This window comes from Rhipicephalus sanguineus, chromosome 6, assembly GCF_013339695.2.
Source record: "Rhipicephalus sanguineus isolate Rsan-2018 chromosome 6, BIME_Rsan_1.4, whole genome shotgun sequence".
NCBI lineage: Eukaryota > Metazoa > Arthropoda > Arachnida > Ixodida > Ixodidae > Rhipicephalus > Rhipicephalus sanguineus.
Genome location: NC_051181.1, coordinates 41,664,593 through 41,692,116, shown reverse-complemented (window position 1 = coordinate 41,692,116; position 27,524 = coordinate 41,664,593). Strand labels below are relative to the sequence as shown.

The window sequence follows — 27,524 nt, the reverse complement described above, 5'->3', positions numbered from 1 at the left end:
TCTTCGTTGCCCGTCGCGTGGTTGATTTTGGCTTTGCCAGTGACATAAATTTGCCAGTGACGTGCGGGTGGCTCGCAGCACGAAGTGTACCGTTCGAGAGTGATTGCTCACACGTGAGGTGCGCTTTAGGAAACCTCCCTCCTCCCGCCATTTTGGAGTCCCTACTTGACCTCCTAGCCTTGTCAGCGCTGGCAGACAAGTGACTCGGCGCCACGAGAATGCGCGGGAACCCTGCTCGTCCCGTGATGTCTGAAAACTGAACGACACGTCGGTACACCCGGAAATGAAATGCGTGACGGGTTCGCAGCCGCAAAGGGAAAGGGCAAGCAGGCAAAATTGACGCAACAGAAATACTCTTCAAGCATTGCTTGCCACGGGCTTGAAGCGCGCCTAATGGAAATAGAAATGACGTCTCGAATCAGGCGCAGGGGCGAATAAACGACCTGTCAGTTGAAATTGGTTCCGATGGGTGTATGCAGGGCGTGTTACGTCAAGCGGCCGCGGTGTCACACGGACGGGAAGGAAAACGCACTTTCATTTCGCGCTGAAATCGAATATGTCGCCTGCGGCTCTTTAGCGTACTTGTTATGCAAGTGTGACGTCTTGCGGGTTGATGAGTGAAACAGTTTCGAACGGTGGCACGTTTCTGTGTAGTTACGGTAGTTCAGGTCGTCACAAGTAAATGGTTTTGTTCAGCCTATAACCCTTACCGAAATGCACGTTTCCTGCGCCTTATTTCTGGAACGGAGCGCGCTGCGACACGTTTCTTTTCTTTTGGCGTTTTTTGAGAAATATATGTGCGGGAAAGCGAGGTCAAAGTTGCAACAGTCAGCGTGTGTCCAGTTTTTACAGTCACAAGCAATGTGTGTCCATTGTAAGGTATTACTCTGCGGTATATCAATAGTCGTGCGATTAAAATCGGGATGACGTAACAGTACCCACGGAGAATATGATGCGGGCATTGTTATAAGCTGGATTATGTCCGGGTTCAAATCCAGCCCTGTCACAAGAAATTATATTGTTTTGGTGATTTTATTGCTGAGATTTTTTTGCCGCCGCACACGAAGAAATCCCACCAGCGAGTCGTATGCAGGTCCGCCGTAAAAATGTTCACCAGCTGGGGTTCCTTATAGCGAATATGAATATTCGCACGCGAGCGTTCTTGCACTGCGCCTTAATTGCAATGCCTCCACCGTAACTGAAGGGAAAACCGGCGCCCTTTTTATATCGCGATGCCACAGACACTAATAAGCCACCATGGTTGGGTGGCTTAGTTAGTTTTTATTTATTTATTTATTTATTTATTTATTTATTTATTTATTTATTTATTTATTTCTTATACCCTCAAGGACCGAGGGCATCACAGAGTGGAGTGGTAAACGGGAAATGATGTACGATTGGGTATAGTAACACTATGCAGCAAGAAAGCAATGCAGTAGTGTAGTGAAATAACACAATAGTAATTAGCGATATATACAATGTGGTTAGGCAATGATTGGCGCAAATGACTAAGTACTAATAGGAAAAAAACAAGGTAACATGATATATGCAATGTTAGCTAATTTGTGCCGAAGAACTTGACAGCAAGACGGTAAGTAGAACACGTTAAAACTTCCTAGTTAAACAGTGTTAGCTACAGCCTTGCGAAAACGTTTTCATCGATGGCGACAATGTCATTAGGAAGGTGATTTCCATTGCCTGGATGTTCTTGAGAAAAAGGATAAAGGATTCATAATGTTTATAATAAATTGACGTTAAATGGGGAACGATGCCTTGGTTAAGTCTTTCAGTAAATCAGAATCGAAGTGTGGCGCGACAGCTTATTTGTTGTGCTCGTAACGATGATGAAGGGGAAGCAAATAGCACTAGGTGAATACAGACACAAGAAGACACACTACTGTCGTGTGTCTTCTTGTGTCCATGTTCATCTATAGGGCTATTTTTTCGTCTATAATGTGCCAAAAAGCCTAGATTTAAACTGCGACGATAAAGTGGTCGACGAAAATAGCGCAGGATGAACGGGAACGCGAGAAGACACACAGCAGAGGCGCTAACTTTCAACAAAATGTTTAATTTGCATGCGCACAGTTACACCTTACAGAAAAGCTATCGGACACCTTACAAAAAACAAGATCACACCTGCGCACAGATCCTTGTCATGTCGCTATCGCCCTGGGATGTTTGTCTATAAAAGTCAGCTCAGGGCAACAGGTGAGCAGCTAACGCATTTGTAACCTGCCCGTGATATGGCGGCTGCCTCGATGACTTTTGGCGTAAGGGATGACTTACATCGAGGTAAAATCATGCACCTGTCGAAAATAGTTCGCACCCACAGTCGCGACAGTGCGCACCAAGATGACCTTGAATCGCGCTATTCACATTGTAGAAGTGTTTTCTTAGCCGATCGTTGATGCATAGGCCAGTTCGGCCGATGTAAACTTTACCACAGGAGATAGGGACCTGGTACACGACTCTCTGGCTGCATTCCGTGAAACTATGTCTGTGCTTAATTCCACATCCGGCTTTTTCATACTCCGTGGAAGCGCCGCTAAATTGCTGTAACTCGAGCTTCGGTAGTTTAACATGGGTCTGCGTAGCCTTCGGAGGGCCGTTGGTCGGCGCCCGCGTCGCGGCCATTTCTGCTTGTTTTCTTGCTTTTTGCTCCTCGGCTTCTTGGCTGAGTTTCACGATGCATGCGACGATCTGGTCATTGTACTCGATCGTTCTGATGTAATTTTGCTCCGCGTCTTCGTTAACAACTAGTCACTCAATGATTGTGTCCACTTCGTTTAGTTGTATTTGGATGGCACTTAGCCTGACCGACAAGACATTAAGAGCTCTGTCGTTCGCATGGCTCGCCAAGAATAATTCTGTCTCCGAAATAAGTTGGGTCGCCTTATTTTTCAAGGCGCTCCTTTTTAGCTTGAGCCGGTCCATCCTGGCGTCTGTGGCTCTGTGTTGCCTGGCGTATGCGTTACCTTGAGCAGTCGCGTGGGTTTCGGTTGGGTGTGGCATCGTCAGGCATCATTGGTTGAAGCACCGCGTCGACCGTTTCTTGCCCGAGAATCGTCGCTGCATTTCCTCGAGCTCGTTGTGCTGTCGACGTGTGTTGACCCTGCTGCCTCAACGGTTAGTTCGATAACTTCTTCCCGGGTTTCGGCACCAAATTATGAGGAAACTATTGCAGGTCATGAAAGAACCGACTGCTCTGTTTGGGATGAACAAAGAGATCACATTTATTTCGATAGGGATACCCGTTACCGAGCGAGTTCGCGAGAGTACAAGGTTGCCAGTCGGCGAAAAGAAAGAGGATGAATGATTCGAGGTCTTTCACTGGCTGCGCATAAAAAATCAAAACACAAAAAATTAAAAAACGAGAAGATCATCCGGTGCGCCTCGCATTCAATCAGCTGTGGACCGTTTCAATCTTCTCGCCACTGAGAAAATTGGCGCCGGAAATTTGACCACGTGGCATCCGAACGTGGCAGTACAGTTCCAGCCATCGTAGCACTGGCGTGCACCGTGTTTGTGGCTCCGCGTAGTGGCTTACGAGCGCATAACCGCCGTTCTTCGCTACCGTCGACGGGCAAACAAAACCTCGCGCGAGCACGGACTCACATTCTCCGAGGAGTGAAGGCGCCGAGGTGAAGAGGGCGCGTCCGGAAGGGCAGAAGCAAAAGTGAAATGTGTTACGTGAACCGCAAGGCGTGACCCCGGAAAACGCTCGTCCACCTCTGCTGCCGCCTCGCTCATTTCGCTGCAACGCCGGCGACGCCTCCTGGAAACGTGCGGAAAGGCGTGCCCGATCCTATATTCAAAGGGGCTGGTAATCACTGTATCGGACCCCTTGTGGACAACCTGGCGGTCTCGAGACCCCCTTCGATTTCGGTCCGAACGGGACACGCGCTTAATGCGAAAATCGCCGAAGCGAACCTGCGTTTTCCGGCGGTAATGTTGCGGCCTGTTATTTCCAGCTTCGTAAGCGATGCACGGCGGCGGCGTAGTTTGGTGCAGTAGTGAATGTTCTCGTCACTTCGCCTATGCGCGGCTTTCTAAACGAGGAGAGAGACAAGGCCTACGGCGCTGCACTCAATTGTCTGACTGACGGGTGCACACCTTTCCGAGAGGTCCTTTGCTATAGAACACCCCTTTTTGCCTGACAAGTCGCCGAGAAGATGAGGGGGGGAGAGTGGCGGGGAATTTAGTTTTGTGCTTTTCCTTTACCCCGGTATTGTTTGGCAGTGGCGACCGCGTTTCGGCAGCGTTCGCCTCGGCGGTTACCGCATACCTCTGGATAGACTGTTTGCTGAGCGCTGACCCCATTGTTAAAAACGGGAAAGGAAAACACGAAGAGACGGGGCGGGTGTGAGCCGTTGCGTCATAGCCTCGAATAGACTCCACTGAAGAGTTGTTCTATCGCTAAAGGTAAAGAAAGACCCTTGGTAGAGATAGGGAAAAAAGTACCACGAGCAGCGGAGTGGCCGTGGTACTTTTTTGAGAACATCACCAAGATTACAGAGACCCACCGAAGTTAGCAAGAGAATATTTTAGGCCGAGAAAAAGCCCATGAGTATTAGTGGCCAGCGAATAGTGATAGGTGGACCGAAGAATGCACTAAGTATAGATGCCCTTACAATAAGTTCTTTCGGTTGCAGAAAGTGAGCAAGTAGTGTGGTTCGCCATAACTCGTCTCCGCGTTCGTGAAACCGCATAACGTGTAGAACGTCACAAAAAAATTTGTAACGACAGTGTAACTGCTATATAGCGGGTAAGATTTCAACACACAACTATATTTACCTACAATTCTTATCAATCACGCGATAAAAAAATAAATGGTTAACTTTTATCACACTACACGTCTCTAAAGATAAACTTTCCTCACACACTCACATATAGTTTCCAGGAAGAAGTTCTGTCATATAACTAGTTTTCAGCCAATGGCTGAAGACGCCGTCAATGTGCAAGGCCTGAGCGATGCCTTAGGAAGAATCCTCCCACTCCGCTCCTCTTACCTCGGACAAAAAATAGTTTACTACTACTATAATATTACCTCAAAGCAGGAGTAGTGTGGAGGCTGGCCCCCTGCAGATCCTGCCGCGTGGCATCACGGGGAAGCGAATGCTTACGCGACGATTTCTGGGGGGGTGCAACGATCTGTGTCCGATCTGAGTTGAGATTACGTCGATCATTGCTGTAGTCGAAACAACCGCTGGACACATTCCGGCTCGAGTGGCTAGCATTCGAGCGAGTAGCCCTCGGGCAGTCACGGGACCGCTCCTCTGACCCCGGGTCGTTGCACCGAGTCGTTACTTTGGCACAATGAAATTAATGCAAGGGCAGCATAGATTTTATACTTTTATAAGGCAGGATACGGATGATCAAATTGTTTCACATTCGAAGCGTATTCGATGAACAAATCACTAGGTGGCCCAGGTTAGCACCCCATAAGATAGGGCACGAAATATGCAAAATGACTTCTGTGATTACGAAGTCTTATTTACTCCGCATATGAGAATCGTTCAAAGCTGTAGTAGGTTTTGCTGCCTGTTACCGTTCTCGCACTATCCTACAGTGGATTGCAATATATTCGTAGGTTTCACAGCCTGCTTTTCACTACACATTCAATGTATCCGAGATTTTGAGCACCAACATTTTAAAATAGAGTAAGGCAATTACGCGAAGCAAGCCTAGTACATATTGTTTTCGGCGTACCGGAGTAGCCGCTAGTAATTTTTTGGTTAATGAGATGTAATTATTTAATTATAATAAGGGTTGCTACCCGAGTAGTACTCGCCTAATAACATAAAGGTCAATGTTTTGCATATGTAGGTATGCTAAAAGGATATCTAACTGCGCTATTTTGAGTAACTTAATCATTGCATGCTAGCTTTCACGGCTGTAGGAAACTGGCAACGAAATGAGAAAATACCATGTGATTATACTGTAACGTGCATCAGGAAACATCACCCGCAAACAGGCTCGCCCTGCGGTTGTCAGTATCACAGAAAGAATGCAGAAAAAAAAGTGTTTGCGCCATTCACCAGTTACTACCATTCACCGGTTCCATTCACCGGTTGAAGCACCATTCACCGGTGAATGGTTGAACTACCATTCACCGGTTGAAGCAGCGCGTCGCTTTGGTCTCATGAGGTCAGGCTCTAAAAGAACGCGGAAGCGTGCGCTAAGTCGCGCAAGGCTTGCGCACAGCGAAGATAGTCTATCACAGAATTTGCTAGAATGGCCAAACTCCAACGAAAGGAACTCGCGCTGAAACCGTTGAAGCACGGGCCCGTCGTCGCCCATTTTCCCTCATGTCAAGTTCCTCGCGTAGTAATCGCTTTCTCGCCGCTTGCCTGGAATTCTCTCGTCGAACGCATTCCGGATCTGCACGCCGCCGTCTCTTCACTGCAGCCTCTTCGGCCAAGTTTAGGTAGGATCCGTTTGGCGCAGGCGATGTAGCTCCTGTCTCGCAGAAAGCCGAGTCTCGCGGTAAGCGGCCTCGGCGAGGCGGCGGAAACTGGTTGCACGCGATGTCTCCGGCAATGGGCGTGGCTTAGTACAGCTGCTACTCCTGCGCATGCGCGGCTATGACAGGTGACGCGCCAGCTGTGCACCTCTCGGTTGCTAGGCAACGGCGCGGCGAGTTTTCTGGGCCGACAGACTTTACTGCGAGCTAGAACAGCTTCGCTGTTAAAAGTGAGTTTCCGTAGAAACCGTTTGAGCTACCTGGTGCGGTGGCCACACTGCATGCGGGATCAACGTTCATACAAACAACAGCCGCATACTCTGCTTGAGATGTATGTAGACAAAAAATTCGGCAGATCCCACGCACTGTGGGAATCGATGTAATGCGAAGCAGCCAGCAAAGAGCTGCATACGTCGCCTTGTTTGTCCTTGAGCTAAATGAAATCATTCATGCCATGGAATCTAGTCCACCATATATCACATGTTTGCCATGCACGCATGCATGCACAATCTAGTGTACACCATGCCAATGAAACGCATATTTTGGTATATAAATGCATGACCTGTCGTTTATGTTCATCACGCACTCGTGTCATGCCATACCAATTTTGGTATATATCGCGTTAAGAAAACGGCCGGAAGCGCACCATGACAGTGGCATTTAAATCATACCGTACATGACATGCATAACATGATTCGCATGTTAAGACCTCCCATTTATGTTCGTCATACAGTCACATCGCGCAATACCAATTTTGGTGTATATCAAAGGAACGAAATGGCCGCGAATGCGCCATGAGCGTGGCATGTAAGTCATGACATACATGGCATGCATGTCATAGTTTTCATGTTAACACCTTTTATTCATGTTCTTCATACAGTCACATCGCGCAATACCAATTTTGGTGCAAATCAATCTAGCGAAACGGCCACGACTGCGCCATGAGCATGGCATGTAAATCATCTCGTACATTTCATGCATGTCATGATTGTCATGTTACCACCTTTCATTTACGTTCGTCATACAGTGGCGTCGCGCAATACCAATTTTGGTGTATACCAAGCTAGCGAAACGGCCGGGAATGCACAATGATCGCGGCATGTAAATCATGATATACACAACCTGCATGGCATGATTTCCATGTTACCACCTCTCATTTACGTTCGTCATGCAGCCGCGTCGCGCAATACCGATTTTGGTGTATGTCAAGCAAGCGAAACGGCACGAGTGCGTCATGAGCATGACATGTAAATCATGTCGTGCATGGCATGTATGTCATGATTTTCATGTTACCACGTCTCATTTACCTTCGTCATACAGTCGCTTCGCGCTATACCAATTTTGGTGTACATCGAGCTAGCGAAGCGGCCGCGAATGCATCATGAGCGTGGCAATTAAATCATGACATACATGACATGCATGTCATGGTTTTCATCTTACCAACTGGTATTCATGCTCTTCATACAGTCACATCGCGCAATACCAATTTTGGTGTATATCAATCTACTGAAACGGCCGCTAGCGCACCATGAGCGCGGCATGTAAATCAGGTCGTACACGACTTGCATGTCATGATTTTCATGCTACCACGTCGCACTTACGTTCGTCATACTGTCGTGTCGCGTAGCACTAATTTTGGTGTATATCACGCAAGCGAAACGGACGCGAATGCACCATGAGCGTGGCATGTAAATCATGACACACATGTCATGGATGTCATGGTTTTCACGCTACCACCTGTTATTCATGTTCTTCATAAAGTCACATCGCACAGTACCAATTTTGGTGTATATCAATCTAGCGAAACGGCCGCGAGTGCGCCATGAACGTGGCACGTAAATCATGTCATACATGACATGCATATCATGATTTTCATGTTACCACGTGTCAGTTATGTTCGTCATACAGAAATGTCTCGTCATACCAGTTTTCGTATGTATCCCTTCATTTAAACGGCCGCGAGCGCCCCGAGACCATGTCATGTAAATCATGCTGCACATGACATGCGCGTCATGATTTGCATGTTAGGACCTGTCATTATGTTCGTCATGAACTCTTGTCACGCCGTACCAATTTTGGTATATATGAAATTAACGGAACGGCCGCAAGAGCCCAAACGCCGTTGAATGTAAATCATGCTGTTCATGACATGCGTGTCATGATTTTCATGATATGACCTGTCATTTATGTTCGTGATAAGGCCACGTTATGACACACCAATTTTGGTACAAATCCGATTAACGGAATGGCCTGGGAGCCCAAAGGCCGTGGAATGTAAATCATGCTGTTCATGACGTGCGTATCATGATTTTCATGATATGACCTGTCATTTATGTTCGTAATAAGGCCATGTTATGACACACCAATTTTGGTATACACCCGATTAACGAAACGGCCAGGAGAGCACAAAGTCGTAGGCGGCTAGATAGATAGATAGATAGATAGATAGATAGATAGATAGATAGATAGATAGATAGATAGATAGATAGATAGATAGATAGATAGATAGATAGATAGATAGATAGATAGATAGATAGATAGATACGCTCAAAGTCGCAGAAGTTCGCTAAGAAATGCTTCGCATTTAAAAGTATCTCAATCAAGAGATTGAAACTGAATGAAGACAATGTCACGGTTATAACAGCGGAAAGCCAACATTATCCGTTATTAGGCATCGTCTAGCGAACACTATCGGGCATAATGCAGCACTTAGCCAACATTGGAAGTTGTGGTACTACTTTTATTCATTTTAAATGCGAAGCATTTCTTAGCGAACTTCTGCGACTTTGAGCGTATCTATCTATCTATCTATCTATCTATCTATCTATCTATCTATCTATCTATCTATCTATCTATCTATCTATCTATCTATCTATCTATCTATCTATCTATCTATCTATCTATCTATCTATCTATCTATCTATCTAGCCGCCTACGACTTTGTGCTCTCCTGGCCGTTTCGTTAATCGGATGTATACCAAAATTGGTGTGTCAGAACATGGCCTTATTACGAACATAAATGTCAGGTCATATCATGAATATCGTGACACGCATGTCATGAACAGCACGATTTACATTCCACGGCCTTTGGGCTCCCTGGCCGTTCCGTTAATCGGATGTATACCAAAATTGGTGTGTCATAACATGGCCTTATCACGAGCATAAATGACAGGTCATATCATGAAAATCATGACACGCATGTCATGAACAGCATGATTTACATTCCACGGCCTTTGGGCTCTTGCGGCCGTTCCGTTAATTTCATATATACCAAAATTGGTACGGCGTGACAAGAGTTCATGACGAACATAATGACAGGTCCTAACATGCAAATCATGACGCGCATGTCATGTGCAGCATGATTTACATGACATGGTCTCGGGGCGCTCGCGGCCGTTTAAATGAAGGGATACATACGAAAACTGTTATGACGAGACATTTCTGTATGACGAACATAACTGACACGTGGTAACATGAAAATCACGATATGCATGTCATGTATGACATGATTTACATGCCACGCTCATGGCGCACTCGCGGCCGTTTCGCTAGATTGATATACACCAAAATTGGTACTGTGCGATGTGACTTTATGAAGAACATGAATAACAGGTGGTAGCACGAAAACCATGACATCCATGACATAAATGTCATGATTTACATGCCACGCTCATGGTGCATTTGCGTCCGTTTCGCTTGTGTGATATGCACCAAAATTGGTGTTACGCGACACGACTGTATGACGAACGTAAGTGAGACGTGGTAAGATGAAAATCATGACATGCAAGTCATGTACGACCTGATTTACATGCCACGCTCATGATGCGCTAGCGGCAGTTTCAGTAGATTGATATACACCAAAATTGGTATTGCGCGATGTGACTGCATGAAGAACATGAATGACAGTTGGTAAGATGAAAACCATGACATGCATGTCATGTATGTCATGATTTAATTGCCACGCTCTTGATGCATTCGCGGCCGCTTCGCTAGCTCGATGTACACCAAAATTGCTATTGCGCAAAGCGAATGTACGATGACGGTAAATGAGACGTGGTAACATGAAAATCATGACATGCATGACATGCACGACATGATTTACATGTCATGCTCATGACGCACTCGTGCCGTTTCGCTTCCTTGACACACCAAAATTGGTATTGCGCGACGGCACTGTATGACGAACGTAAATGAAAGGTGGTAACATGATAATCATGACATGCATGAAATGTACGACATGATTTACAAGCCATGCTCATGGCGCACTCGTGGCCGTTTCGCTAGATTGATATGCACCAAAATTGGTATTGCGCGATGTGACTGTATGAAGAACATGAATAACAGGTGGTAACATGAAAGACCATAATATTCATGTCATGTATGGCATGATTTACATGCTCTGCTCATGGTGCACTCGCGGCCATTTCGCTCCTTTGATATACACCAAAATTGGTATTGCGCGATGTGACTGTATGACGAACATAAATGAGAGGTCTTAACATGCGAATCATGTTATGCATGTCATGTAGGGTATGATTTACATGCCACTGTCATGGTCCGCTTCCGGCCGTTTTGTTAACGTGATATATACCAAAATTGGTATGGCATGACACGAGTGCGTGATGAACATGAACGACAGGTCATGCATTTATATACCAGAATATGCGTTTCATTGGCATGGTGCACACTAGATTGTGCATGCATGCGTGCATGGCAAACATGTGATATATGGTGGACTAGATTCCATGGCATGAATGATTTCATTTGGCTCAAAGACAAACAAGGCGATGTATGCAGCTCTTTGCTGGCTGCTTCGCATTACATCGATTCCCACAGTGCGTGGGATCTGCCGAATTTTTATGCCTTTTTTCTTCCTGAAGTGCAACTTCTAGTTTCTTTTTCTTTTATTTCTATCGCACTAAGCAATGCTGCCTCCTGTTTCCTTCCTCCGTGGCGAGAATTGGGCCTTCATCCACGCGCTTAGTAGCGCCACTCTTCATTTGATGCTGGCAACTACAACACTTTCATATCCAGGCAACAATGAAATGTGGCAAACATGTGGCAGACATTGAAATCTGTCATTGATAAAAGCTTCGCCTAAAAATGTGTGGATCCATGACAAAGAAGGGGAGTGCAACTTCTGGGTCGAAATTTTTTCACATAACTGCCGTCGCGATGAAAGCCCGTCCTCCCTGCGTGGAGGGAGCCTAATCGTCTCTGCAGACATTTTCATAAAGGCGTTCTCTCTCTCTGTGCATGTCTTGGTACAATTAACTAAAAATGTGCCGTGAAGTTCTTGTTCCGTAAACATTCGTGGCGGGCTCCGTGACCAACCGGTTGCGTAACACTCCAGTGAAAGACAAAGTAGTGTAGTGTGACGACGAGTGGGTTGATAAACGGTCTAATGTGCATCATGTTTACTGTGGTGTTTCCTTTGCCGTCGTCTAATCATCGACATCCTGTCGGCGTAATTGCGTTACTTGTGCCTTGGCCGTTGTCACTGCCGTTGAGTCATTTTATCGGGACCTCACCATTTAGTTGGTTTGGTACACTTTTTTCTCATTTATACTTTGACAAGCATGTTCGTGTGAAATATATATCGTTTTAGATTGAGCTTTTACCTTAATCCTCTTGGATTTAATTATTTGAGCAATGTATTAACAAAAAAAATGCTGCCTTTGCTCAAGTTCGCTGGTGTCATTGGCATGTCCTTGTCAGCAACCTCTAATATGCTAACTCTTTTGCTGCTTAGTTGTCTAATATATATGAGATCGCGCTCTGGCCTCTGTGGCATTCTTTAGCACGCGGCAGTGACTATTGCGCCAAAAGCCACATGTCATCAATACATTGCGCAAAAAATGCAAATAAGATACTGGTGCAAGGTCAAAGATTGCAGTGGTTTTGACATTTGGGTGTTGCTTGAGAAAGATCAAGCTCTTTCGATGTGTGCTGCCATTACACATGTGAAGCTTTTATCATACTACGGACGAAGTTTCCTGGAGATTTGAAACGTGTCTGTATCTCGCCAATACTCGCCGCAAACAATCGTGGCACAGACTGGCTGCCTATGGCGTAGTTCGTTGCGGATATCGGCCAAGTCATGTTTATTCGCGAAGCTCATGCAACATACCATAGCGTGCTGCATTATGCGATGAATGTCCTTTGATATTACTTCCGATTCTACGAAATATCTTGACTTTAATGCCGGTGCACGTAATCGCCATTAATAATTTCCCGTTTCAAATGAGCCTCTTTTTTAAATCTTTGACACACACCAACAGGTTGTTTTGCTTTGCAGTTTTAATGTATATGGTGAATTGTTAGCCCATTATAGAGCGCAGAAACATGGGACAAAATACCGTTCGAAGTAAGACTTGCTTCTATTATTTAGTTTGTCTTATAGAGTTATTTGCCTTACTTTGCTGGCTTTCAGTGTAACTATAGATTCCTGAAAATCTTCTGTAATATCACGTATACAAATTAGTCATATTAATTAATGGATGAAATTGTATAGCGTGTGCTGCAATTTCAACGCTGACTTAACATGTGGTCTGGAAAAAGCCATAAGCTAGTCCACAATAAGTTTTTGTTGCAATGATCGTCGTATCAGTTTCCCGATATGAGCCAATAAATCTGCTTAGCAAATTAAGCGCTCGTAATAGGCGCGCGAATAAAAGTGAGGCTCCCCACTTGCTATAGCGCGCTGGCGGTGTCATTTTCATTGCAAAAAAAAAAGCTTTCTACTGGTTCTCGTGTATCAAATATACAGGTTTATCACAATACCGTCTGGAGAACCTCCGTTCCTACGTTTCCTTTGGGAGAGAGACAAGATTCTTTAATGAAATCCCCGGAGAGGTTAGCCTGGTTTGTCGCCTGGCTTGTTACTCCAGGTGTCGGGTGATTATGGTATATACAATGTTCACATATACACCATATACACACAAATAGTACATACAGTCACAAACGCACATATATACATAAGAAGAGTCCTTCACAGGCTTTGGTGTCGGGTGATTATGGTATATACAATGTTCATATATACACCATATACACACAAATAGTACATACAGTCACAAACACACGTATATACATAAAAAGAGTCCTTCACAGGCTTTGGTTAAGCTGAGTGTTTCTCAAAAACGCCAACAGCGCTTTTGTGCTGCGCATCGCACTACTGCTGTCTTGCCTCGGGCCCTCTAAGCTCGTGAAAGACAGCAACACGTGCCACATGCGTGCTTTGCGCTCAGCAACGAGAAGTAAAACTGGGCGCTGCGTCTGCTTCTTTCAGTGTTATCTCACGGACATAATCCGTGCTGTGCATGGGTGCCTCCGCTACGGAGCCAAGCCTTGCGGCACTGTAAGCCGGGCAATCATTTCCTCATCTTGGCTGTTCTCTCCGCGTTGCTTCCGATGTTATCGCGAAGCCGCTGTAAGGAATCTGCTTCAAGGCACTCAGTACGCGGTGTTACTTAAAGCGTATTGCCGTGAAGGAAAGCCCTTCGCTTTCGGCGACGCCTGCTACGCCAAAGGCGAGAAAGATAAGGAGCAACGGGCACAGCACAATATAGGAGTGGAGCAGGAATCCTGACTTTGCCAGTGTTTCTCTGCCGCCATTGGCCGTTACAGTGAAAGCAAATGTGAAGACCGCAATGAGCAGCTGATCAGAACGCAAACGGCTTCCGTGTTTACTTGTAAGAGAAAACGATGGCATTGCGCATAAATGAGGCGCTCATTCACATCTGTTTGAGCTGATGCGATCTGCCTCGGGGAAAGCAGTTCAACTTTAAAAAAAGAAAACAACAAAAAATAAAAAGAAAAACAAAACCGGAACCATATAACGCCCGTCATAGCCAGTATGTGTTTGTGCCCACCAATATTTCTTCAACTGTTTGCACCAATATGCGTTTTTGGGGCTATACGTACACGTTGGCGCATGGATGAGCAAAAATTGTGTCTGGATGTTCAGGTTACGGATTATACTGTAAAACTACAGCATACTGCGATTATACTGTAAAAACGATAAAGCAGCCCATGTTATGCAACGAATTGTGCAACCAATGTTACTTTCGTAAAAGATAGTAAAGGTCACTTGGGATTCTCTGTTGTCGTTATAGCTGGGTTTCGACTAACATAGAGACTTAAACAGAGAGAGAGAGAGCGAAAGAAGTGAGGAATCATTAATGCCAACCGGAAAAGTGTCTGGTTGGGTACCTTGCGCTCAGGAAGTGAAACTGGGAACATAAAGAAGAAAGGGAAAAAAAGAGGCGGTGACTGCGTGCACGAGCTCGGACAACATCAGACATTCCGAGGCGCTCACACAAGCCGTTCGTTTACAAAAAGCAGAAAAATGTCTTTGCTGTGTTACAGAGCTATAATTGGTGATGGGAAAGAGGGATATCAGATGAATAAGATATACAAAGAATGCTCGGTTCCTCCGCCGTCAACAAATATCATTTGAGGACTTGAGGATGTACGCAATGAGCTATCACTCACGCTACAGTGGTGACACGAGCGAAAGAAAGCTTTCGCAGTATGTCAGTACGCCAAAAGTTTAACAATAACACTAGCTTTGACGCAACAGCTTGTAATATGAGCCATTTGCAATAGGCTACATCTACCTTGCCGTTTTGAAAGTATGACGTTGCGAAGTTTGAAGTTTACTTGGTGTGGAAAGACAAACAAACATATATTTTCTGCGATACTGCCCATGGCGCTTCGATTTTCGCAGTGAATGCAAGGTCACAATATAAGTAGCAGCCGGGTGCACTCGACAGGACATTACATGCCACGCACAGGATAATATATCCATGAAAAATTCCAAGATATATTTATATTATAAAGAACGACGCTAATCGAAAACAGTGTTGCAGTATCATAAGGTAACGAGGACATATTAGGAGGACCATATAACTCACGAACGTAATAACAGTACAACACGACAATGCTTGCGATCAATATAAACAAGCAGCAGTAATGTAATTTAAACACTGCAAACATTGTAAATAGCAAGGAGTGAGAAGAGGTATTTAAGAAAAGGCATACAGAACATATGTCTGCGAGAAAAAAAGAATAAATAAAGACGGTCATGCGGATACGTGTAATGCGTGTAACTTGCCTTGTTTTTGTGAAGACATTGCCCTTGGAACAAACTTAACGGAGGCCCTTCTGGTGTACTGTTCATTGCACTATTTAAATCATGGAATAATCATTCATGTTATTGTGATTCTCTGTATATACGCACTTATACCACGAACTCTTTCCCGCGAAAATGCCGATTGGTTTCTAAAAGATTCCTTTTTTTTTTCATTGCAGGTCCTATGGGTAGGCGCTGTCACGGCCATATTTTTCGCCACCTACTGCACGTACAAATACGAAGAGAAGCACTTCTACTTACGCCAAATACTCGGGGTAAGTTTTAGATGCGAAGCATCTTATGGCGGAGCTCAATCAGGTGGTGGTGGTGGTCTGCGGCGAGACCACCCGTACTACACATGCGCAAACCCTCTCCATATACCTCCTCTCCACACACCTCCTCTCCGCCCCACCTCTCCCCCTCTCCATTCCCCACCTCGCGCGCCTCATTCTCTCCTGCGACGAGTAAAGTCCCTGGATATTTTTGGGAAAGTACCGTCTTTCTCTTAACCGAGCCGCCACGCCGAGCACCCTCCTCTCCCACCTTCCACCTCCCCGCTCTTTTTTTATTCGCGTTACTACCGCGGTTCCGGCACTTCGCGGTCCACAACGTTGCGCGCGTTATCAGCGTGACATAGCATTTTTGATAGGAAAGTGGCGTGAGCTGGGTTATAGGAGGAGGAGGAGAGGTTCAGGAAAGGAAAAAGCGCAACTTTTTCCTTTCCTCCGGCGCCCGCACGGTGGCCGTTTGAGAGGATATAGATAAGGTTTGGACGCTTGGGAGAGGAGGGTTGGACACTTTGGAGAGGATATGGAGGAGAGTTCCGCTACTTTCTATATATTAAGAGACTTTAGCGACGAGTAGGCAGCAGCGACGCCTCCGGCGTCTTGACGTGCACGAGCGGCCGCTGGCCGCCTCTGGTTCTGTGGCTCTTGACGCGGGGCGCTCGTGCACTCTTTCCCTCGCTGAAGAATCCCACGACGACACCAATGGCATGCACTGCAGAGAGGCAGACGCACATGATCTTGCGACATTGCGGGAGTCGAATACCTCGGACGCCGGCAGTTCCACGCAGCGGGAGCTGGATGGAGACTGGAAGGCAGTGCTGATTCTACGCCAGAGGAAGGCACAGGCTCGAGAATGCAAGAAACAAAAATTGTACCATCTCCCGCTCAAGCTAACCATCTCCCTGCTGCTTCGCATCCGCACATAGTTCCCTTTAGCGGGTGATGGTGTAATGTTTTATTCTTCGTCATACTACTGATAGCGCGAAGTGAAGACAACTTCAATGGAGAACACAACACAGGCGCTAATAAAAGACAGCTTTTAAAGATATCGCCAAATTTCAAAGTCAGTCACTTCATGCATTGCTAATGGTACCCTCGTCTGCACGTGCCAAAAATTTAGCATAAGGCAGAGACCAGAAATGCCTCTAACCAGGGCCGTAGCCAAGGGGGGGGGGGGTTAAAAATCTTCCGAAAATTTTCAATTTTACTTGCGTATATATACACGTACACATACAAACGCACGCACGAACATACATGTGTATGGTTGAACCCCCCCCCCTAGAAAAGTTTTTGGCTACGACATTGTTATACGTAGTCCTAGACCCGCGCGCTTCTTCAAGTGTTGTCGATTACCTGGGTGCAAACTCTCCGGAAGTATTCATAAAGCTAAAAACTTTATCTTTGTTCTACTGCTTTACAAATGTTTCATGAAGATTTAGGATTTTAAAGTTAAGTGCTCCCAGAGAAAAAGCTTTCCTCTCCGACAGAAGATCGTTAAGAGATAAATATCCAGCGGTACTTGGTTATAATCAAGTGGCGAGTTGGCCGTATTGGTGCACATCAGCGAAAAAATGTAGCGCAAAGAATTACACAAGATCGGGACAGACCTAGCAGTTCAGCGCTCGTCCTTGTCGTTCCGTTCCATCTTTGTACTATTTGTGCGCTGCAGTTGTTTGTCCAATGGTATCTTCAAAAAAATGACTGCTTGTACATCTGTGATCAATATGCTTCCCTTTAATTTACACTGTTCAGTGTGTGCTTGTGGCCATACTTGATACTGTAGTGCGAAACGACACAGGCCACTTAAGAAGAATTTTTATGTATATTTATAATTTCCGTACCTATACTAATAGAAGTGTTTTTCATTCTTTTTCAGTGTTGCACTGTATTTTTCATGTATATGCTTCCCTCTGATAGTGAGAGATAGACAATTGCACACCAAAATAATTCATGTGTAAAGCAAAATCGACTACGGCAGTGGCGTAGCCAGGAGGTGGCACACCTCACTTCCCTTTCCCACCCCCTCGCTATTTGCGAATAATTTGAGCCAATACGCCTCCTAGTGGAGAGCGCGCGAAACAGACTATCGAAGTCCATGTAGCAGACGATGTTCACTTTCGCACGTGCGGTAGCGGTTCTGTTGAATGGATTCCTCGTCAGAAAAAGAAAAAAATCACAGCATATATCCACGGAGTGAATGATGATGAGTGGGCGAAGCTGCGGAGGTTCATCGGTAAACCGTGAATCTTCCGCGAATTCTGCCCAGTACATCATCACCGACGTGAGATCGGGCGCGTTTATACTAAAGGTTCGATGAGTTATGACGACTTGCAGCTCACTTTAATTTTACATGTACGCTGTGAATTTTCGTTGTTTAGAAAACCATTGCTTTAGAAAACATCTGGCGTCTTTCGCTAAGCAGCTGGCGTCTTTTCGTTTTGCTTTAGAAACATCTGGCGTTCTTTCGTTTTGCTTTTACAAAACATCTGGCGTCTTTCGTTGGTTTATTTCATCAATCAACGGCGTTTTGAACAAAATTTTTATTGTTTAATCACGCACAGGAGAAATCTCACCAGGCACTACCTTGGAGGTAAACAATGGCTGCTAATGGGAATGAGAGACAGAAGAAGTCGGCTTTTAGCTAACACTTACACTTCTACTTCTACTAACGTTTACTACTGGAACATGCCAATGGCTGCTAATGGGGAATGAGAGAGAGAAGAATTCGGCTTTTAGTTAACGCGCACGCTGCGAATTTTTTATTGTTCAACAACGCACAGGAAAAATCTCCCACCGGCACCACCTTGGAGGTCAAAGCGTAAGACTGGTTACGCACTACGACTACTACGACTACGACTACGACTACGAGGGACGAACGGGTGCCGCCTTAAGGAGCTTCGCCCCTAAAATTAAACCATCTCCCGCTAAAGGGAACCATGTGTAGATGCGAAGCAGCGGGGAGATGGTTAGCGTTGCCACGCCTCCTCGAGATCCGCCGCTCGACGTTTTGATTCGGCTTCCCGAGCCCGGAGTTCAGGGTCCGCTTGACGCCGATCACGTTTCCTTTCGGCTTCGCGAGCCCGAAGTTCGAGATCGCCACGTCGCCGCTCCCGTTTCGCGTCAGCGGCCGGAGCGCTCATCGCGGCGCTTCACAGGAGAGAGAATGAGGCGCGCGCGCTCCGTCGTTTTCATACCGCGGAACTACCGTGGCGCCCCCAGCGGAGTGTGCAGCTGTCGCACCACCTGTCGTGCGCACCGCTCCGTAGAGTAGAAGATTCCTGGAGGAGAGAGTGGGAGAGAGTGAGCGTGGGAGAGGAGAGAAAGGGGGAGGGGGCGCGTGTGCCGCTCCGTAGAGTAGAGGATTCCTAGAGGAGAGAGAGGGGTAGCGTAGGAGAGGAGATACAGGGGGAGGGGCGCGCATGCGCAGTGGGGTGTGGACGCCGCGGAACGCGGGAGTGGGGGACGGATAAAGCCCCCGCCATAAGCTGCTTCGCATCTAAAAAACGCATAGGGAAGCAGTTTTGCAGTGTCTCGCTATGCACTTCGGTGAGAGTGATGGGATGGTATCCTTTGACAAGTTTCCGTTTTCAGAGTGAACGGCAAAGAGCGGCGTAAATAAGCAACCTTTGTATTGGCAAAGTTACTCCGGCGATTTTTGTTTCTTCTCGGCACATCAGGAACAAGTAATGCGTCGCTGTGATAAAATTTGTTGCACTCATCGAACATCATCAACGAATCCTAAGGTTATTACACAGCTGGAATGAATCGGAATCGATTTATGGGAACGTCACGAAGCGACTCAAGCTGTGAGACACCCATGTGGAAGGCTCCTGATAATCTCGACCAGCTGGTGTTCTGAAATCGCACAGTGTGCGTGTATCTAGCATTTCACCTCCATCGAAATGCGACCGCCGAAACTGTGATCAAACACGCGTTTTTCGGATCAGCATACGAGCACCGTAACCACTGTAACGCAGCGGCGGACAATATAGAAATCGTAGTGTTGGCGTCAGCGTGCTTGGTGCGTGGCGTCAAGGCAAGAGATGTTTGCTAGATTAGGACGTATAGTAGCTTTGAGCCTTGCTCTTCAGATGTTGTGCGCTCGATTTTTTTTATTTGTGGGCACACGCACGTGGTATAGCCTGGCTGATGTTTTATCGTAGGGTTCAGGTAGCTATGAAAGGGCCAATTTACACCTACCTATAAGATACACTGCTGTAGCAACAGGTAAGCAAAAGAATTTGTGGGCGCCAAAATTCCGCTCACGTATGCGGATGAGCTGACACACACACACACACATACACACGCACATACAGACAAATAAATAAGGCTCTGCACATTGCAGAAAATGGTGAACAAGTTTCATGCGATCATTTTTTTCAGCAGTTAATAGTCATTATTTCTCTCCGCATCTTCTTTTACATGAAATCTTTTATTTCGCTCAGTGTACCATCACCGCCCCGTTCCTTGGATTTGACCATATACAAGGAATCGACAGGAAACCGGCAGACTCAGTTGCCGCAAAATGCTGACGTGTCGCCGTGATGCTCTAGGCAGTCAACATTTTATAAAAGATGCCCACTGGCAACTACGTAGTGCGTCCGCCCACATACCTAGAAAACACTGCCGAACAGTTTGCTGCCTTGCTAATTGACGCGGCCTGTGACAGCGCAGCAACCCTTACCTGGCAGTGGACGAGAACAGCAGATACGCGTTCGCACTTTTTTAAAAAGCCTGCAGTGCAGGAGCATTGGCCATTGGAGATCACAGGCTCAGGAAAAACGCTTCGAAGCCCTGCTGGGATTTCTTGTGCGTCCGGATTCACGCCAGACGTTTACTCGAACAGAGCGACAACACTTCTTTCATCGTCGATCTTGTCCTTCGAGGCAACCAAAATGAGGTACTCAGTGCGCAAGGACACTCTCACCTTCGACAAAACATTGCGTTTAGACATCGCAATCCAGATAATGCAGTATTTCCAACAGGAACAATCCTCACTTGGACCTTCTTACAGCCGCTATCTTTGCCAGCGTTGCCTGGCCTCGCAGCGCCCGCTGAATTTCATTTTAGGTGCGAATACAAGGCTATGCTGGGTGATTCCACGTAAGATCGAACAAACGATGGCTGGTCGACCTCTCAAATTTATTTGAAAATTTTATATATTATTGCCTGATGAGTGGAAAGAAGAGATCCGCAATTTGTTTTGCCGCCAAAAATTTTTTCGAACCACAGGAAATCAATAATGACGAAGAGGTGGAGTGGAGCGCTCATCCGCTCTGCTGTTTTGGCCAACTTTCGTTATGAGCTGCACAAAATATATTAAAGTTAGGTAGCTGAAATCTATTTACCTAAATATTTGCATGTTTTTGCTTCTGCTCAGGTATTTTTAGTTTTTATGTGTAGTGTAGATGTTTTTATAAAAAACCTCAAAAATGGCCCAATCGGCAAAATTTTCTTTACTTTGAAGGTCATTATCTCAAAAAAGCCTTGTAGCAGAGCGACAAAAATTCTGCATTACGTTCTTCGCATGCTTATCTACCAAACTGCCAAATCTTGTATTTATATAACTTTTCAGTAAAGAGATATGATCGGGCTAACTTCAAGAAAACACCGAACAATGAAAACTTCTGACGACAATTTAAAAAAAAACCCATTTTTTAAATTTCTTAAACTTTGTCTACTTATTCTCCTCCACATCAGCTTTCACAATCATGAAAAACATGTTGCATAATGTCATTGTACTAATAGTTACGGCCCCTCCAATGAGACCCTTAGGCAAGGATGGGCAATTCCGACTTCTTGCCCAGCAAGTGTATAAAATGCAGGCAGGATTGAATTTCTTTTTATTAAAAGGCCAGCAGGTACCGAAAAAGGTGTCGCCGGCACTGAAGACGTAAATTTTGAAATTATTTGGTCACTGCAGCGGCCACGAGCTCGGAGCTACCGAGTAGGCGCGCGCGCACCCGAGATGCTCGTTGTAAGAGACGGCGCAGTGAGAGCTCGTTCTCGCGCCCTCAGACCGATTGAGTTCGAAACAGCAACACCTCTCGGGTGACTTGAACGCACGTGCACTGGAGCTTCGCTATTCTATCCGCCCTCTGTTCGCATCTCAGCTAGGCGCTGATAACGCGGCGGAGACGGAAGCAAGATGAAAGCTCTATAAGGGAGCTATATGAGCGCTCGCTTCACGCACGCTGCTGCCACAGAAACTGCGCTGCGCCAGTTGCGATCAGTGGAAAGCATGAACGTGGCGCTCCAGTGGCCAAGCAAAATATGAGTTGTCAAAGGAAAGAAAAGCAAAACTATTGGTAACCGGATGCGCTTGTCTATATTAGATGTCGGCAGCAGACGGCGTTAACTGGCCGCGCGTTCGGTGCGCTGTTGACACTTCATTCGGCGCGGATAGTTCTTGTGCTTTGCTCTTACTCTACTCCTCCTGTGCGTCTCATGACGAGAAAGTATAGCTCAAGAAGCTTAAAGGAGTACTGACACAAATTAAAAAAAAATCGGATTGTTGCTCTAAATAAAAATACTGGTGTCGAGAAACCTAAAACGACTATTGTCATGCCTGGGGATGCACCCTATATATTTTAATTAGCGCCACCTTAAAAAGACACTTTCGGTTTCGATATCGAGGGGGTGGCTTCTCAGTGTCGTTTCATAGCAGGGTGTCGTCACGGAGATACAGAAATTCGCGACGTACTAGCGGGAAATCCGTCATCTGCTCGTGGTGCAATAGACAACGATGAGTGAATTGTCGTCCAGTGACCCTGACAGTGATTTCTACGGTTTAGGCTGCATGCAGGACGCAGAACTCGCGAACTCGGAGGAACTGTCTTGACTTGTCGGGATAATGTCCTTGCAGTGTGGCTGGCTTGCATATGCTCAGCGACGAAAACTTCAAAGTCAAATTAAAATATTTTATACGTGTTCTCCGACTCCAGTGTGTGGACAGCGTGGACACTGCATACCAACGAAGCAAAAAATGTCCCTTTTGCGATGTCTCAAAATCGTGTCAGTACTCCTTTAATTATTGCAAAGAAGCCAAAATTTCGCAGAGTTACCGACCTAGACATAAATGCTTTGAAGGAACGTTTAACGCCCGAAAGATCAGTGACTGTCAGTGAGACGGACTACTTGTGCTACGCTTGCTTTTGCTACCCCTGCAATGAAAGATCTTCACGGAACGCACAGTTTAACGATGACATTCTTATGCCCCCTGAAAATTAAATCGACGCAATTAACCAGATCACTGCGACTACCGGTGCACGTGCGTCCAAGTCACCCGAAAGGTGTTGCTGTTTCGAACTCAATCGGTCTGAGGACGCGAAAACGAGCTCTCACTGCGCCGTCTCTTACAACGAGCATCTCGGGTGCGCGCGCGCGTGGTCGATAGCCCCGCGCTCGTGGCCGCTGCAGTGACCAAATATTTTCAAAATTAACGTCTTCAGTGCCGGCGACACCTTTTTAGGTACCTGCTGGCCTTTTAATAAAAAGAAATTCAATCCTTTTTCAAAATTGGCTAGCGCGAAAATGGACAAGGACTGAGAAGGAACACTGATGTACAGGACAGGCGCTAGTGTTCATCAGTGTTCCTTCTTAGTCCTTGTCGATTTTCGCGCTAGCCAATTTTGAAGATTATGAACCAAGTAGCCCAACAACGTATACTATTAAAAATTCAATCCTGCCTGCATTTTATACACTTGCTGGGCAAGAAGTCGGAATTGCCCATCCTTGCCAAAGGGTCTCATTGGAGGGGCCGTAACTATTAGTGCAACGACATTATGCAACATGTTTTTAATGATTGTGAAAGCTGATGTGGAGGAGAATAAGTGGACAAAGTTTAAGAAATTTAAAAAATGGGTTTTTTTTTTTAATTGTCGTCAGAAGTTTTCATTGTTCGGTGTTTTCTTGAAGCTAGCCCGATCATATCTCTTTACTGAAAAATTATATAAATACAAGATTTGGCAGTTTGGTAGATAAGCATGCGAAGAACGTAATGCAGAATTTTTGTCGCTCTGATACAAGGCTTTTTTGAGATAAAGACCTTCAAAGTAAAGAAAAATTTGCCGATTGGGCCATTTTTGAGGTTTTTTATAAAAACATCTACACTACACATAAAAACTAAAAATACCTGAGCAGAAGCAAAAACATGCATATATTTAGGTAAATAAATTTCAGCTAGCTAACTTTAATATATTTTGTGCAGTTCATAACGAAAGTTGGCCAAAACAGCAGAGCGGATGAGCGCTCCACTCCACCTCTTCGTCATTATTGATTTCCTGTGGTTCGAAAAAATTTTTGGCGGCAAAACAAATTGCGGATCTCTTCTTTCCACTCATCAGGCAATAATATATAAAATTTTCAAATAAATTTGAGAGGTCGACCAGCCATCGTTTGTTCGATCTTACGTGGAATCACCCTGCTATGGTTTTCTAGCGTGCCTAGATAGCCGAGTGGTTACGGCGCTCGTCTTCGGATCGTGGTTACGTGGGCTTGAATCCCGCCTCGCCAAGAATTTCTCTTTCTTTCTATCTCTTACTCTTTCTTTTTCTTTGTGCACTCGTCTTCTCGCTCATCAGAGTTTTACAGCGAAAGCTGTTATGAGATCATTTCTCCGGCCGTTTTTGGCGCCGTAGTTGTCCGCCGCCGCCGCCGCTGCCGCCACCGCCGCCGCCGGTGTCCGTAAATAAGAAAAAAAAATTAAATAAGAAAAAAATTCCAGGATGGAACGAGGTTCGAACCTGGGCCCTCTGCGTGGGAGCCCAGTATTCAACCTCTGAGCCATGCCGGTGCTTGAAAGTGCTTTGCAAAAAGGTCCTATACAGGCTTCATGTCGGGAAGGAACCACATTAGCATATGCAATATAGCGTGGTAGAAGATTAAAATAAGCACCAAGCGTCGCACAACGCGAATTCTGTAACCAGGCGTCAAACAATTGCGAATTGCGCAACGAGTAGGTTGTTGAATGCTTCCAACCCATTACAAAAGGGCTCTGCCATAATTCTTCATCGTCATCAGGCGCAGAATCAACAAAGTGCGCATAATCCCTTACATGCGTTTAGCAGGTACCAACGCTCTCTGTAGAATGACGAAAAATGGCACAGTGCCTGCTGCCCTACTTCTAAAAAATTACAATTATTTATAGCGTAGTGTGTTTCGCGCAAGTGCACTTGCATTGGTTGCCAAGGAAGCCCATAAGCGCATGATCCACTTCCTCGGGGTCTCCAGGATGGAACCATTCTGGAATGTCGTCCTGATAGGTCATCGCGGGTGCAGGCGACGAAGGCAGTGCTAAACTTCTTGAAGGCATCAGACCTGCACCGTCGGTTATAGACTAACGTCGTTATGATGACCGTGAAATGTGTGTGACTTTTTGTGCGTGCGTGCTCTCCTCTCTCTCTCTATCTTTATATGTCCCCCATCCCTTTCCCCAGTGTAGGGTAGCATACCGGTCCTTCTAGACTGGTTAACATCCCTGCCTTTCCTTTCTCTCCTTCTCTTCTCTTCTTCCTCGGGGTCTCAGTAAGATTACAATGATTTATAGCGTAGTGGGTTCCTCGCAAGTGCACTTGTATTGGTTGCCAAGGAAGCCCATAAGCGCGTGATCCATTACCTCGGGGTCTCAATAAAGTTCTTCGCCCCCCCCCCCCGTCTCTCTTCCACGTCAACGTATACAGCATGACGGGAGAGGGAAATAGCGACCGGGCGACACCCAATGCAAATTACATAACTGGTGGGCCGTTTAAAGATTCCAGCCCATTACAAAGGGCTGAGCCATAATTCTTCATCGTCATCAGTCGTCACGTCAACAAAGTGCACATAATGCCTTACAGACGTGTAGCTGGTGCCTTGCTTCTCCATAGAATGACGAATAATGGCTTAGTGGGTGCTTCCGAACTTCACAAAAATTTTGATTTGTGGCGTAGTGGGTACCTTTCTAGTGTACTTGTATTGTAGCCCCAAGAGAGCTTAACGGGCTCTAGAAACGCCGCTCTCCCAGCTTTCGCTGTGACTGTGCTGCGGTTTCAGCGCAGGCCTGGCGTTTTTTTACTTCCCCCGCCACGCAAATCGGGGCACGTGTTCTGGAAGCGACTACCGGGGTTTAAAGAGCTCCCCTGTTAAATCTACATAAAAGCACAGTGAAGCGTGAACTTCATGTATATCGCGGTGGGTGATGTTTCAAATGCGAGGTATCTATCTATCTATCTATCTATCTATCTATCTATCTATCTATCTATCTATCTATCTATCTATCTATCTATCTATCTATCTATCTATCTATCTATCTATCTATCTATCTATCTATCTATCTATCTATCTATCTATCTATCTATCTATCTATCTATCTATCTATCTTATCTATCTATCTATCTATCTATCTATCTATCTATCTATCTATCTATCTATCTATCTATCTATCTATCTATCTATCTATCTAGCTAGCTAGCTAGCTAGCTAGCTAGCTAGCTAGCTAGCTAGAGCTAGCTATACGAACACGAGTCACAGGCCACGATCTGAATAACGTGACGTGCCTGTCGGAGATCGTGTCGCAGTAAATCCGGTGCCGGCATTGACGGCGTTGTGAAGCGGTAAAACCCAATGTAATGAGATTGACACCGTAAGCCCTAATCGCACCCAGGCATTCTACCCGGCAGTCAAGCTTTCTGCCACAGAGCCGCGCCAGTGCTTGAAAATTCTTTGGAAAAAGACCCATCACAATCGTCCTGTCGGGAAAACACCGCTTGTGGTTTAAGTGTTGGCTACTCGCTTTGATAACAATGTAATAAACACTGACGACGCAATCTATTCTCAAGCGTTGCTCCAATACGTTGACGAACGCTACCTATCACATTATCGGACCGTTCGCGATAAAACTTGCATCTCAGCTCTACCGTAAGTCAGACGTTACGTTGGACGATGAGCTACCTTTTACACGCCAGTGTAGTCGACATGCCTGAGAACAGTGAGAAGCCCACGATATGTGCGCAACTACGAAACTTGCAAACAGTGACATCGATCCACTTAATAGTAAAGTATGGCTCAAAGCAAAAAATCGGGCATACGCCGACTGCTTCGCATGAAATCGAACCCCACAGTTAGCGGGATCTGCCGGAATTTTTTGTTATACGAAGTGCCTTTCGCGCTATAGATGGAATGATACGAAAATTTTCTTAAAAAGAGTGTCGCCGGAGCGAAAATTTGATCCAGTCATTTGCCTTCTCGTCGTGGTAGCGTTAGCTTCGGTGACGTTTCTTGTTAAACGACTCCTTGTAACTTCTAACCTACCGCTTCCCCTAAACTTCTGTCTTGTTTGCATATGAAATGATAGCGTCACAAGTGCGCATGAAGCCATTTGTACGGTGCTGTCACCTAAACTTGCCTAATATTTTTTTTTGCACAGGTAGGGCTCTGCTTGTCCCGAGCAACAGCGGCAGTGATCAACTTCAGTTGCTTCATGGTGCTCATTCCAATGTGCAGGACACTGTTACAGATTCTCAGTTCCAGGTTGCCCCCGGTAAGTGCAATTTCTAAAGCTGAAACGTACTTCGCCTCACTATTCTTAGGCGGTAGGAAAAAATCGGAGAATGCTGAATTTGGAGTTCTCTGGAGGTTTGGAAAGTTTGTTTTCTCTAAC

The 27,524-nt window shown here is 45.7% G+C and overlaps 1 protein-coding gene across 4 annotated transcripts in view; it reads left to right on the top strand.

Moving 5' to 3' along the window:
• LOC119395728 (NADPH oxidase 4) overlaps positions 1 to 27,524 on the top strand; it is a 357,853-nt gene that overhangs the window by 102,609 nt on the left and 227,720 nt on the right. For 2 of the 4 annotated variants that reach the window (XM_049416759.1, XM_049416758.1), the window contains exons 2-3: positions 15,779 to 15,874; positions 27,291 to 27,404. The exons of 1 other annotated variant lie outside the window; for it this stretch is intronic. In XM_049416759.1, the coding sequence (XP_049272716.1) occupies positions 15,779 to 15,874; positions 27,291 to 27,404 (210 nt within the window). The remainder of the gene's footprint in view (positions 1 to 15,778; positions 15,875 to 27,290; positions 27,405 to 27,524) is intronic. One more of the 4 variants, XM_049416757.1, reaches the window with a different exon arrangement.